At 44.9% G+C, this 15,006-nt stretch overlaps 3 protein-coding genes across 3 annotated transcripts; 2 read left to right on the forward strand and 1 right to left on the reverse strand.

Annotated features, from left to right (window-relative positions):
- Nucleotides 1-2,088: 2,088 nt before the first annotated feature.
- Nucleotides 2,089-5,442, forward strand: F4813DRAFT_350137 (subtilisin-like protein). The gene is made up of 4 exons (XM_049242265.1): nt 2,089-2,862; nt 2,912-3,769; nt 3,831-3,925; nt 3,975-5,442. Exons 1-4 carry the CDS (start codon nt 2,554-2,556, stop codon nt 5,152-5,154), a joined length of 2,442 nt encoding a protein of 813 aa, XP_049102462.1. The 5' UTR covers nt 2,089-2,553; the 3' UTR covers nt 5,155-5,442.
- Nucleotides 5,443-5,528: 86 nt separating this feature from the next.
- F4813DRAFT_350139 (bola-like protein) lies at nt 5,529-6,639 on the forward strand. Its single transcript, XM_049242266.1, has 2 exons — nt 5,529-6,470; nt 6,523-6,639. Exon 1 carries the CDS (start codon nt 5,691-5,693, stop codon nt 6,177-6,179), a length of 489 nt encoding a protein of 162 aa, XP_049102463.1. The 5' UTR covers nt 5,529-5,690; the 3' UTR covers nt 6,180-6,470; nt 6,523-6,639.
- Nucleotides 6,640-7,535: 896 nt separating this feature from the next.
- F4813DRAFT_296383 (uncharacterized protein) lies at nt 7,536-8,515 on the reverse strand. Its single transcript, XM_049240687.1, has 2 exons — nt 7,741-8,515; nt 7,536-7,674 (listed from the first exon to the last, which is right to left on the reverse strand). The coding sequence occupies exons 1-2, from the start codon at nt 8,135-8,137 to the stop codon at nt 7,601-7,603; spliced, it is 471 nt and encodes a 156-aa protein (XP_049102464.1). The 5' UTR covers nt 8,138-8,515; the 3' UTR covers nt 7,536-7,600.
- Nucleotides 8,516-15,006: the final 6,491 nt, after the last annotated feature.

The following is a 15,006-nucleotide window of genomic DNA, read 5'->3' on the forward strand; positions in this document are numbered from 1 at the left end:
AAACAAGTCATGTACCTCTGCAAAATCCCCGCGCTCGATCCCGGAAGTTATACAATGCTATCCTGTTTCTAAGCTGTGCCGGTTGCGGCGGCAACCCGGCCTCGGAGACTTGTATTCGCGGGAGCACCGCGCCAATTGCATTCTCGTAGCCGGCCGATTGCATTTTCTAGTCAATGTGCCGCAGCTTTATATGTCGAGCTGTGCCAAATATAGTATCGGTGGCTTTTCTGTTGCAGCACGCGAGTTTATTTGGTAGGTGGACTTGTCTGGTAACCACCACTTGACCGTTCTACTACTACCAGCGCCACTTAGAAACGCGGGTGATCATGCTTCTGGAACTGTACTCCTTGCATTGATATCTGCTGCGGTGGTGTAACGTGCGTTGGTGGGTGAATATAATACAAGTATTTACACTGCTTAACTTCCGTCCGTAAAGACTATATACCTATGTAGGGCTTAACGTGCTTGGAGTAGTCATCGTTGTTAGTCGCGGGTGGGAGAGTGGAATCTGTATCTACCAGCTTCTAACCAGCTTCTAACTAATTTCTAGGTTAAATACTCATCTTAGGAGCTGGCGAATACTGTTGGGATGCAAATATGCATTCGGCCTGCCTATTATGTTAGTATGCAAATGCAAACCCCTCTTGGCATCTCAGGTAGCCATTAGGCGCAGTCAATACCAGTGTGCTTTAACATATAAATTAATACCAAGAAAAAGAATCCAGCAATCGTGTCCGTTATTCGTAATATTAAATTTGTAGGATGCGCCGAGAACTTTGGATTCACACGCCTTACCAAGAACAGGTTTTATAAGTCGACTAAAAAGGTATAGCTAGTAGCATTTAAATCACACTGCCGATATGTACCGCGTGCCATGTTAGTATTGTACAGGGTTTCCCACGTTGCCGTTTTCATTGTGGGAGCCGCATAGGGCAAATCGCGAGATGTTGTGGCCCGGGGATTCTAGACCTTGTCGCTCAAACCGATTATATTATGTTGAACAGACGCGGTTGTGAAATAGGTAGTATTACGTCGGTATCGTGTTTGCCTCGTGGGTGAAATTAAATAGTTGTTTGGGTCGTCAGCATAAAGCACGACATCGACGGGGTAGCATTCGCATATCGACCTGGCAGGATGTTAGTTACCTACCTATGTTAGTTTCTAAACCTCTCCTACCATATAGCCTACCATATCACTATATCATTACCTAACCTATCTAATACGGGTTGCTAACCGGGACGCATTGCCGATGCCGAGACTTTTCTACAATAAACTCCCCCCCCAATTGCTCCAAGCATCATATTTACAACATATAGGTATCTTCTCCATGTTACTATACCAGTCTTCTCCCCGCATTGCGCGCATTTAATATACCACTACATAATCAGCAACTCATGTGTCTAACTCGTAGCATGCTGTGCTGTTGGATTTGTTGCTTCTCGTCTTATCTTCTTTAGCTACGTCACCGTATCACTTGGCAGGTCCCGGGATATCTACCCCATTTGGGGTCCTCGCGACTGTTTTCGAAGAAATGATGCGATTAGACCCTGGACCCTCCTTGCCTTAACTGCTTATCTTGCTCTATGTACCTCGATGAAAAATATAGGATGAATACATGTAGGGCAAGGCAATAGACTCATAATCATGAGAGTAGAGAATAGACACAATCAATATCGTTAACATCTCTAACTCACCTAACCTAGACTGTTGTGTATTCGCCAAGCCTGTCAGCGGAATTCAGTCTCACCTCTCTGTTATGAGAAAACACAGATTACCACGAGGATCTTTGATATTTCCACCAACCGATAAAGCATTGTCTAATTCATTCCCGGAATCTAGCCCACAATCGGCAACCCCTCCCCTGCCAAGCTTCTCCAGGTCAAGGAACCTCTGTGCTCTGTGGCTATCCACCTGCCTTCCTTGTCCGCCCTGCGTCTCTAATACTACTACGGAAGCTGGGTTGATAATAGCAAGCGAGTAAACTGGTTAGATAGGTTGAAGACTTTATCAACCCTCACTTTTATAATGCAACGTGAATGCGCGGCGCGATGACACGTCTAATCTTGCATGCGTTGATCCGCAAATTAGCAGGTCATGCCTTCGCTATTCCCCAGATGGCTTGCCAAACAGCTACAAATACTCATAGATACTCCCACCTTTGCTTAGAGACCCAGGTCCTTACCTCTTCTTAACCCTTCTTCATTGAGTGGTTTGGCGCCCCCGCAACTCTCTTTTGGTGTTTCGTTCCTAAACACTCGCTTGCCGGCTTCACCTTGTTGCCGCGTTGCTTGTCCAAGATGGTTCGGGGTTCTTATTTGCTGCCGCTGCTCACGAGCGCACTGAGCATCTTCTCAGTCGAGGCTAGAATAGCGGGAGAAACAAGACACGTTCCTGGGTCTTACATTGTGGAGTTTGAAGATTCCCAGGTATTTTAGCCTGAACGTGTAGTGAAAGATGTGTGTGTGTGTGTGTGTGCTATACTAACTGATTGCGACTTGGGATTAGGACTCGGCAGAATTCTTTAACCACATTGGCTCAAAGGCGAAGACGCGCATGAACCTGGACTATAAGTTATTCAGGGGCGTATCTATCCAGTTTCACGATTTGAAGACAGCCGAGGAAGAAGCAGGAAAGCTTGACTTGCTTCCTAGCGTTAAGCAGGTATGGCCAAATAGGGTATACTCGTTACCTAAAGATGAAATCGTCTGGACGGGACGAAGCGGCGGAGAAAACTATATGAAGAACGTTAAGAGGCAACTTGGAAACGACGTCTTCACACCACATGTGATGACCCAGGTGGACAAGCTTCGGGCAAAGGGGATCACCGGGAAGGGAGTCAAGATCGGTATCATTGATTCAGGTGTAGGTGATTGTATACAAATGAAAAACATCAGCGGCTTACCATCTTCAGGTTGATTATACCCACCCCGCATTAGGTGGCTGCTTTGGTGGCCCCGACTGTTTATTCACCTTTGGTAGTGACATCGTTGGTGATGACTACAATGGTGACAACACACCGGTACCTGACGACGACCCGTATGATGGTTGCGAAGGCCACGGCACGCATGTCTCTGGAATTATCGCGGCTCAGGCAAACGAGCTGGGTTTTACTGGCGCTGCCCCCGATGTCACCCTTGGCATGTTCAGGGTTTTCGGTTGTACTGGTGGTGCTGGCAATGACGTTTTGATTGATGCTTACATGAAAGCGTTCGAGGCCGGATCAAACATCATCACAGCGTCAATCGGTGGTTCCTCTGGCTGGAGCGAAGACCCTTGGTCTGTCGCCGTATCTCGAATTGTCGAAGCCGGTGTTCCTTGCACAGTCTCGGCCGGTAATGATGGAGCGGCCGGTCTATTCTATGCCAGCACAGCTTCCAACGGCAAGAAAGTTACATCGATTGCTTCAATCGACAGCGAGACCACACCTTTACTCCTCACCACGTCAAACTTTACTGTGGATGGTGGCGAGCAAAAGTATTTTGGCTATAGTCTTGGACAACCAGGAGAATGGGCCAACGTCAATCTTCCGTTGTGGACTCCCTCCTTCGATGTCACAGAGGCTAATCAGGGCTGCACGGCATTACCAGAAGATACTCCTGACTTGTCAGGCTACATCGTGCTGATCCGTCGCGGTACCTGTACCTTTGTCCAAAAGGCAACCAACGCGGCGCAGTTCGGAGCGAAATACGTTCTTTTCTATAACAATGTCCGAATTGGGGCATTAAGTCCTGCTACTTCTGGGGTTACCGGCATCCAGGGAACTGGCATGGTAAGCGGACGAGCTTTAGATTTCTTTTAGTATCTAGAATCGTAGCTGACCTTTAAATTAGGTGACAGCTGATCAAGGTGAATCGTGGGTTACTTTGCTGAAAAACGGATCCGAGGTTCTTCTGGACATGCTTGACCCCTCTACCGCACCTATTAGGTAAGAATTTGACAACGAACTTCAGTGTGTAATATCTAATAGGCAATAGTTTGACTTACCAGAATAATAACATTACTGGTGGGTTCGCAAGCTCTTTTACGACCTGGAACCCGACATTCGAGATGGATGTCAAGCCACAGCTCGCTTCTCCTGGAGGTGATATTTTATCGACATACCCGGTTCCTCTAGGTGCTTACGCCATCTTGTCTGGCACTTCGATGGCGTGTCCCTTGGTCGCCGCCATCTATGCTCTTGTCTCAAACGTGCGCGGCACTCTCGACCCCGCTACTCTTGAAAACATATTATCGGCAACGTCGAACCCGCAGTTCTTGAACGACGGAACCGAAACTTATTCGTCGCTTGCGCCTGTTGCGCAGCTCGGCTCTGGCATAGTTCAAGCGTACGATGCTGCTTACGCGACCACTTTGCTGAGCAAGTCCAGCCTCGCCTTCAATGACACGGACAACTTCGTCGACACGCTGAACTTCACTATTAAGAACTTGGGTTCTGAAGAAGTCACTTACGAATTAGGTAGCGTAGGTGCTACAACTGGATACACCTTCTCTGACTCCATATATCCGGATACTTTCCCAGGTCTAGAGTTGACAGACGAATATGCCACTGTCACTCTTAGCGAGTCTAAGGTGACCGTTCCGGGCGGGGAAGAAGTTGTCGTTTCTGTTACGGTTACTCCACCTGCGCTTAATGCTACCCGCTTACCTGTATATTCTGGCTATATTACCCTGAACGGCACCAATGGCGATAGCCTGTCTCTGCCGTACAACGGAGCCGTTGGTAGCCTCCACAGCACAAGAGTCCTGGATGTCGGTTACCTCTCGATCTCAACAGACGAAGAGCTGAACCCCATCCCAGCTCACACTTCATTCGTGCTGCCAAAGTCCGATAGCACCGTCGCCAACACCTCATACCCTGTTGCTGTAACGCTGATGGCATTCGGATCGCCCCAAGTCAACGTCAAGGTTGTTCCGGCAAATGCTACTGCTTCCGCGGGTGCAGATGTTGGTAGCCACATTTTCGGTTCACCGCTCCGCTACGCCCCTCGTGATCCCTTCGCTTTGACTTGGAACGGAAGGCTTGCGGACGGCACATGGGCACCGGCAGGCACATACAAATTGCGTTTCGAAGCGCTGCACATCTTCGGCGACGCCGCTGATCCGGCCGAGTATGATACTTACGAGTCTGTAGACTTCTCTCTCCGGTTTACTTGAAGATCTGATGTCTGTATATTAGTTAAGAAAAGGTATAGCGAGCATTGTATCTAATGTCATAAATAGGGTTACCTCTTGGTGAATTAGTAAAGATAGAAATAAGACTTGATCTTGAGAAGGGGAAAGATGGAAGATAATGTCCAAGCTATGAAAAGTTGAGTTTATGGCTCTATCACCTGGTTTAGTACATATATCCCTCAATGGAATATTCTAGTCTTAATTCTATAAGCTTAATTGCTTTAGCTCGGATGTTCACTTAAGACGTCTATCCAATCGATGACTGCGGGATGACAATTACGTAGGATTACGTAGGTACGTACCTATCGATAGATGGTTATCGTGCATTTGGATTTTTAATATGTCGACCTTTGCGACCTTGAGCGTAATTTGTAATTTCCGGAATTCCTCAACATCTCAACTCCCGGCTTCACATAATACTGTATAACAGATACGGCCAACCCGATTTTCTACTATACACTCTCGTATGGTGGTAGTCTCTGCATTTCGTACGGAGCGTGTTCGGTTTAATTCTCGTCATGCTATGTCACCGTTGCCGTCGCCTCGTTGCGATAGCTCCTAAACGAAGCTCTGCCACATTGTCGCGTTACGCCCAGCCGATACATATATCCTCGATACAAACTCAAATACGAACATTAGTTCAGCCAGCCATAAGCGACCATTTCAAAGTTCAACACGCCATTATGCGACACTATTCCTCCTCTCCCGATTCCGCAGCAGCAAGCTCAGCTAGCGCCCCGCCGACCGAGTCACATCTCCCCGAAAAGCCAGATTACCTCGACGATGCCGAGTCGGCAATATGGGACAAGCTAACGGCTGAGTTCGCACCGACGGAGCTTATGGTTCAAGACATATCAGGTGGTTGCGGGTCCATGTACGGGATTGAGATTGCATCGGAAAAGTTTCGAGGTGTGAATATGCTAAAGCAGCAGAGAATGGTCAATGCTGTGCTAGGCGATCAGATGAAAGGCTGGCATGGCATCCAGTTACGCACCAAAGTCCCTTAAATCTGATGTATGAGCAGTTGGGTCACAAGAATTATAATTCACCTATCATAGACTCTATATATGGTGGAGGCAAGCCATAGGGTCTCGGATGCGTTTAATATCGGACATACTCATAATTGGGCATGAGAAGTGTATATTCAGGCATTAAGAGGGGGAGTGTTGTACATATCTCGATACTGAGATGCGGTTGACTCGACCTACCGTATTAAATTCAAACTCTCCCATCCTCGGTGATAGGTATTGTAATTCTACAAAAACAATATCTACTAGAATGAGTAGTTAAATTGCACTGTAAGTTTAGTTAATCTTGTTCTACAATACCCAACGTATCCTAACATAATAGGGTATGAGCATAACAATAAGCCAGGGGTTCATATCAATTTCTAGTATTATACTAGTTTGGCATGTGTTTGGCCTGAGGTACCACCGGCTGCAGCCACATCCACGCCTGATCTTCCCTAAATTGCTTTTTTCAATGAGCTGTGGTATCACATAACGTGATAGCCGCCAGTTAATTAGCTCCTCGGGAGAATATTTCTAGAATATACAATGTGCGCCAATGTCTATACCCAAGCTTCGACGACAATGATCTAGGCCCTGATTATTAATATAAGGATGACGTGTCGAATAGAGGTAGAATCCTCATTATTTCCCCATATTGAACGCCTTGAATGCCATTCCTGATCGGCCAGTGGTCGCTACCATAGACATGGAATGAGAAATTCCCAGTGTTGTACAGCATTATTATAGTAGACATACATAGGACTCAAAATATGGGTTGGACCGGATTAATTTGACCTTGCTTTGACCTGCCTGGATGTTGCTGCATATACGAGTTACTTTGTGTAGTGAGTTTCTTTAGTGCTGGTTACAGTATACGGGAGTGAGTGGAACTCACTCACTGTGAATCTGCATTACAAATTAGGACATTTGTATAGCTTCTGAAAGGTATCTCATAGCAAAATCATTCATAGTGCTTAGTAGCTAGTGCATGTAGCTCGACTGAATTGTTTGAGTTAGAGTCATTTAACAAAGCGTCAAGGAAACCATAGTTCAACTAAATCTAACACATAATATAACACTGAATTCTTGAAGAGAGCCATGTCTGGTCTTAATTTAAAGAGCTGTTTAATCTATCTACGATATACGGAATCATGACCGTCACGTTTAGTAGAATTAGCTGGTACCTATATATGGTAAGAATAGTCAAATTGAATTTCTATGTTGTGCGAACGTTCCTTGAAGAATCAACTCGTCTGATTGTAAAAGATCGACCTCTAATAAAGCTCTAAGCATCCTGTAAACCCACTCTTGCTCTATACCACCTCTATTTTGCCACCTCTATAAGTTAGGTTCCAATTTACCACGATTATCCAAATCCAAGAGTATCTCCATAGGTGTACAACGGATTTGGCGTTGATTTATCTGGGAGCCCGAGGAACGCCAAACGCGCCATCTCGTCGTAGCTTTCGTAGAAGAGATTGCTCATCAGGGGCTGTCAATGCAATGTGTTAGTATTCGGCTTAGCACTGAAAGATGATTATAGTGTTTGCAGACTTACATGGAATCTCCGTAGCGACGCTCTGATCGTAGACAATAATTTGTCTCGTCGTCGTCGATGCGGCGATGATTGCCGCCGCGCCATCTGGCGATGCATAATCCATGCGTATGGCGCTTACTTGAAGAGCGTAGACGCCAGCATAGCTGATGACGAGATCGGGAAAGGCAGAGTATTCCTTAGCTCGGCTGCTTCGAGAAGCAGACCTGTCGTGCATGCTCTTGCTGGATGTCGTTAGTGTGCCGTACAGCTGATCCTCGAGGACGCGTCCGTATGAGTCGATGAGGGCAACCTGTATAAAGTCGTAGGCATCATCGCTCTTAGAGCTTACGACGAGTGGCGGGTACATGACTGCTCCCGCCTGGACTTGCGCCGGCGGTTGGACTTCAACCTTTACCATGACTGCGGCGGATATACTTCGTGTAGGGAGGGTCTTGGTGCTTTCCTAACTCGTTCGGCTGCAGCGAAACCTGTATGCCGTTGCCGCTTAAAAGACAACATCCCACCATCGCTACGGAATCTTGCTCGAGCTTTTAAACCTTGAGTCCCTGAGTGGCACCAGCAAAGTCTCAGAAGCATCGAAACCTTACCAATGCTTTCGTTTACTGTGACATAATCCCTAGATTCTTAGCAAGGATAAATTATTCGAATGGGGCTCTATGTGACTTGCGGACATTTCCGCTGGAACAGGGTCCGCGCCTGTGTCATTTGTTACGTGTCAACGACTTACGGGTTTCTTTGATATATCACCACAGGGGGTGAGGCTCTAGAAACACGACTCAAATAGTAGTACAGGCATCTACCTATGTCTACTGTGAAGTATCAATCCCGGACCTCGCTCCCAAGGAAATAGTTACTCAGTATTGTCCCCACCAAGAGTAGAATGCCCTTTCTTGGACAGGGAGCCCCATATTCACCTGAAAAGGAGAGAAGTGGCGTCTTGTTTCTTCCATGGTGTAGAGTAACTATTTCGATATGCTCAATTCTTCCGCGGAGATCTTAGCCTAGGAAATGCGTCGATAACCACGGTATGATGCTATAATCATAACGTACGAGATCGAATATTAAGGGATATGCTATGTTCAGGCTTAGGTCAAGGCTGAGGCCTGTAAAACGGGGCAAAGTAACTAGTTTCTGTAGAATGAGATGGTGTAAGACTAGTGAAATATGATCAGTAATCGAATAAGGAATATGTTACTAGGGACAAACGCACGGCAAATAAACGGCCTACAATGATCTTCTATCGCACACGATCTTTAAAGATCTCGGACAGATCTAAATCGGAGGTTTTCACTTGTCGTTGGATCTTGGGAAGTACAACAAACATGTCGACAAGGGTCAGGGGTAAAATATTGTGCATATCTACAGGGTTCTTTGCAAGGGTTACCACACTCTTGGGAATTTTCGGGGCGCAGAATACGTCAAGAAGTCCGGGGCTATTATTTACGCTCCCCTAGCCCAAGCCTCACCTAAGCTTGCGAGGCCGTCATAGTGTAAAAATAACATCTAATTTAAAGATTCGCCCTTGAACATCCAAGATGCGAGTCCTACGTTAAGATCGTGAGTATTTTTGCTACGTCACTTTTGACGCGTCGGTACAAATCAGCGAATGGAATAAAACTTTTGTGCAAATAGGAGGTTACGGGATAGCGAATAAAATCTGTAAGTCCTAACCGGCCGTTATAACTGTCGCCTTAGTGAATGAGACGCTGCTATTGTAGAGCCTCATTTCACTAACACAGGGCCAACTCTACGCTTGGCATTAATGAAGATATGTAGATACGCGCTTGGCACGCGAAGTTATCCACGATTAGATATTTATGAATTATGCAATATGCATTTTCTAAACTTTCCCATGGCGGCTTCATGGGATTCCAGAACACTGTCGGGCGCTCGAATGACCATCATCCAGAATGATAATTCGCTGTCTCCCTGACGGACTGGCTTCCGTTGTGGCTGATATATGGACACATGAATCAATCGTTTCGCAACGCCTCCAGCCTTATGTCTTAACAAACTCATCTACAGATATTCGAGATCGTCAAATCGGAACAACTCAACTTACGATAGTAACCACACACAGAGGGATTCTTGCTGCATACTACCCGAAACACACTGTACACACCAAAGCTTCTTACATAAACAGACTTATACTTTTATGCAGCAAAGAGGCACGGCGATCTCGAACGGCTCTTCTTCATTGACTGTATTTATGCGGCCGGATGTGCATTAGTGCACTTTATTTCCGAGGCTGATCAGATCCCGAGAAATTCTGAACCAATGACTCAAATCCCGGGAAGCTTTTTTATTGAGGCTGTCGATAGTCAACCGATCTGCATCTTATGTAGATCTTGCATGGGCTGCCGGTAAGATCGATGACAGGGTCGATCGTAGATAGGGCTGATGCTTCGAATTGCCTACAAATAAGCGAATATGTAAATGCTACGTAACGATATAGCTCTTCCATCTTACAGGCGAGAAACCCTTACATATAAGCTATTGTCGGGAAGTCATGCTACCGACAAACTAACGGATTCATAGGCGAGTCTTTCAGCTAACACGATTTTTCAACTTCCCCTATTACGTTCTCGTGTGTAAGATATATTACAGGTCGACAACCCTCACGGTTTCACGACAGGGGACCCTGAAATGGCTGTGGCGTACAAAGCTAGGCGGAAGATTCGATTCGAGCTAGTGACTTTGTGTTTTGAGCCATGCATAAGATTTCAACATTGGCTATTTCCAGCTCAACTCAAGTTAAGACATGGAGATGGCTGTCTCATTTAGTCTTGTCTTACGAAACGGTCATAGGTCTATTAACACATTAAATAGTGTTCCAAAATATATTGGGCTACGTAATATTCGCTGGGCATCAAAATTTACCTGCCACAAATCGTAGTGATCCTTTCGCCGCTACACAGTTGGACGCCCCGACAACATTGCAGAAGCTAGGACCGGAGCTCTGGGTCGGCCGCCACCCGGGATAATTAAAAAGTAAACTTGACTTATAGGTGGTATGTAAATAATATATCGTTGTCGTTATAACTTTACCCTTGCTAACACGAATTCCACCTAGTATCGTGGCCTTATTGGAGGCATCGTTCAATTCATTGGTTGTACCTGCTAGTCTTAGATATATTGTGCTTTTCAAACAATGCATAGTAGTCCTGCTGCTTGTCTAGTCCAAGCTCAACAAACAAGAGTATCATCGCACGCCGGCTATAGGACCCTGCGCTTCCTTCTAGCATATACACAACGTAACGAACATTGGCATGGGTGTGTATCAAAAGGACAATTCCCAACCACCAAAAAGTCGAAAACTTGAGGCAAAGTACTTTTTACGAAAAACGTTGCCTTCTTGCAGGATGCCAAGAAGAAAATCTGTCCCGGGAATGTAGGCATCGTTGCACGGCTCGTTCCGTACCTCCAGTCTTACAAGCACACCATCGATGGTCAAAATAGTACCCTCGATTCTAACGTAGCTTAAGATCATAATATCGGTAGTCTCGTCATTCGTCCGAATATTCTCTCAGGCTCAATTACGAAACCCAGCCTATCGCTATAAGCTGCTTTACCTTTCCATTCGAAACATGACCACTATGGGAAATCCGGACGACGGCAAGCATTAACAGCTTGCAAATGGTACCATCGTATGTAATGCGGGAACTCTTTTCGGGGCAACCCCAAACGAATCCTTGCAGCAGTAAAGTTCTTTGCAGAAAAGACAGAATAATACCTCTGAATGCACTTAAGAAGTCTGAGTCGTTCGTCATTTTGCGGCTTGTGTAATCTTGGGTTTAACCCTTGGAAAGTAGAGATTGCAGACTCGCGTCGAGACTTTAGGTTCATGGTGTATTCTGTTTAATCGGGCTATAAATGAACGAGTTGCTGCTCTCCACTTGACTAATCACGATGCTCAGGAGTGCTTACTTGAAATGGGTTGAGTTTCTTTTCATCAAGAATATGGATGCCTTCTAGATTAGTATTATCATCTAATGACTTAGTGTGCTGTGTAGTACTATAGGTAAAATGGATCTGGTGGTTTTTGAAGTCAATATAGCGACTACAGAAAACATTGCTCTTGTAGGGTCTAAGTCAGTGTGAAATGTGTTACCCCATCCATTTCCTGCTCTAGAGTTGGAATACTTTGTACAGCTGACGGCCCTTGATGCTCTTATTAGCTTGAGGTATGTTAGCTAGACATAACCTATCCATCACACGTGGACATGACTTACCTAGAAATACCTTAATCCGAGAGCTTTAGTGGTAGTCATGGGGTCTTCGATAGTCTAGGAGAGTTCTTTACTCTCTAATGCTCCGGATTTGAGACTCATACCGCCCTAAACGTAGCTCAAGGTAATGTAGCGGTAGCGTAGAGGATAGCTGACTATTTTACTAGATGATACATCGATCATCTTGTATATATGAGGTTGATCCGACCATTCCACCTAACATCCCATTCACGCTAGCTTGTCTAACTACCTACTTACAATGCCTGGCCCCCATGTAATTCCCTTCTCAGGAGCTGAGCATCCCGGTCTCGAGAGGGCGGTTGTTTTGTGAGAAACGGTGATTGCTAACTCAAAGCTATGTATTGCTTCTTGTTGAGGATTTCCAATATACCAAGAATGGGTGGACATCAGTTCCGCTTCACTATGGACAACGGCATATATTGCGTACCTGTGCCCCTGTCCATTTGATGAACCCTCGGTCTTTTCATGATGATCAAGTCGGTTGTAGCTCCGGATGGGCCGTATGAAATACTTGGTATTACATCCTTCTTCGTCCTCGGGAACTAGGGAGAAGACGTGGAAGATTATTCGGTAGAGTGGACACGATACATTCAAGGAAATCGAATAGAGCAGACCCAGGTCAAGTCTTCGGGAGAGGTTGTGGTTCTTATTTACCCATCCCTGAGAAAACTTCTCAGTTTTTCCTAAGAACTACTTGCTCCTTGATCTCTTCGTTTATACCTAAGCTAGTCTATAATTCGAAGTCCCTCACACCTTTCGCAAAATTGACTAATTGAAGTCGACTCATACAAGGGTCTAAGGCTGTAGTTAATCTTTGATAAATCGTCCAATAGCGAATATCTCCCCAATGGAATGAACGAGGGGTCTCATGCTTAGGCTTTACATTGATAATGAAGTATCGAATCTTCTTTAATTTGTACCCATATAGTCATAATGTCTTAACCAGATCTAATTCTGTCATATCCCTAAAATAGCACGTCGAGACGAGATGATCTTGTCTCGGTATTTAACGAACGGATATAAGAAGCACAGGCACGGGACTCGACATATAATTGACTTACTATACCTGGGGACACTCCATCAGCCCTACATATGCATTTCCCCAGACTTTGCCCAAAGCTGCTAGGCAGATTCGGGGAAAATGTCTTAAAGGGAAGGTCGAGTATAGTTGGTAACGTCTAGTCTCGGGTGAGTTGTAGACATTAAACAATGCTGCTAAAGTCATCGAAGAATTAACTTAAACAACCGTCCGCCTTTTAACCTTTCTAGATTGACACAAAAGGCGGAGATTGGCTTTCGGAATCGTCGAATGATGGATTGAATTGAGAATCCGCCTTTACGGGTTTATTTATCTTGAACCAGAATATCCTATTGAATGGTTGATATGATGGATACTTTGTTCTAGCACCGCCTGTAAGATCTTGCTGGGGTGGAACCACAGATGAGCGACGAAGTACATTGTAGTGTTAGAAGATGGTTATATAACAAATGCTAAGGAGGCTTAAAGAAGATGACCCCCTTATCCTTTTTGTGGCTATACGAGAGTGGAGAGTGGGCCATTTTCTTCTTCTTACTTTTCTGGTCCTTCTTTCTTTTTCTATTTTAATACTTTTGAATTACATGGTTAACTACCTAGGTTAACTAATACATAGGTAGCTAGCCCAGATATATCTTGCGAATTTTATCTTCTGGGATGACGATATGTTAGGTAATATGGAAAACCATAAAACTGATGCGTTATGGGACCTCATATTATGGAGATTGGGATCCTTGCCAGGCCTTGGCAATGCGTTCCGATCTGTGGCCGAGCGTCTTTGATCCCCCCCAGACTGGTCTACCCCATGAAGACCTACGAAGTTGGGTACTGATGAAACACCGCACAGGGCATGACTCACCGCTCTGGCTAATATAAAATTGTCTCACGCTTCTGCAGCGTGGAATTAAACGCCTGTTCGCATTGACTTCCTTCTGTATTGTACCTAAGGTATACATAGTATAGTATTAACAGTATTAACAGTATTAATGGTATTAATAAGGGACGATTGGATCAGATTATGTCAGATTATAAAATTGTTTAAGGTGATTTATTTCATTAAAAGTATAGATGTACATGTATACATAAGACAGGCACCTATTTTAGATAGTCTAGTATATATAATTGAAGTCATAGCACCTGGTCACATGGAGGTTAGGTAACACTTCATCTGTTTAGTTGATATTTTAGGTATCCACATGTGCAGTCTTTTACATCAAATGTACTAGGTTAAGGTATTGACTGTACGTATCGACTGTACCTATGTACTACTATATCTGTATCGTGAGATAATTTAGGTAGAATCATTCTTTCAAAACGGATTCTTTCGACCCAATAACAATTAAAAGGTACCTAGGTAATCATAAGATGCAAAAGTTATACTTAAACAACAAGACCAGAAATTTCATATGCTGTACAAATACTCACAATGCAAAGTACATTCTCGAATTCTGTAGGTACTAGTGGGGAAGAAGCAGACAGACCAGGTTGTCATGGTAGCAGCCACAACTTGTCCCGCGCTAAGCCATACCGGGCTTAGCTCGATGCCGTGGGAAGGGGGGAGATGTTTGAATGTTGACAGTTGAAGAAACCGCCAGCAATTCCCATCTTGATTTCTCGGTTCATCGTCAACACAACCCGAGTCCATCCTCCTCGACGGACAACAACGACAAATGGCAAACGGTAAGTGAATCGGCAAACTCGACATACCAGCGACGGCGACGACAATAAATTCGATACCTACTAAGACCTTTTCTATACACCCCGACGGATATTCTATTTCAACTTTTTTTTCTTCTCTTTGCGACACGACTCATAAACACGTACCCCCCGACGGTGGAAAATAGACACGTAAGTTTGTGCTCGCATATCTTTCGCACATATTCATTATGCACCTCATAGAAAGAAGAACTGTACGAACAAAGAGGAGTAAGTGCCGCTAACATATTAAAAGATATAAGTTCATGGTAGAAACCGTCATAA

The sequence above is a fragment of the Daldinia decipiens genome (assembly GCF_022478715.1).
Source record: "Daldinia decipiens strain CBS 113046 unplaced genomic scaffold F4813scaffold_6, whole genome shotgun sequence".
NCBI classification, from domain to species: Eukaryota; Fungi; Ascomycota; class Sordariomycetes; order Xylariales; family Hypoxylaceae; genus Daldinia; species Daldinia decipiens.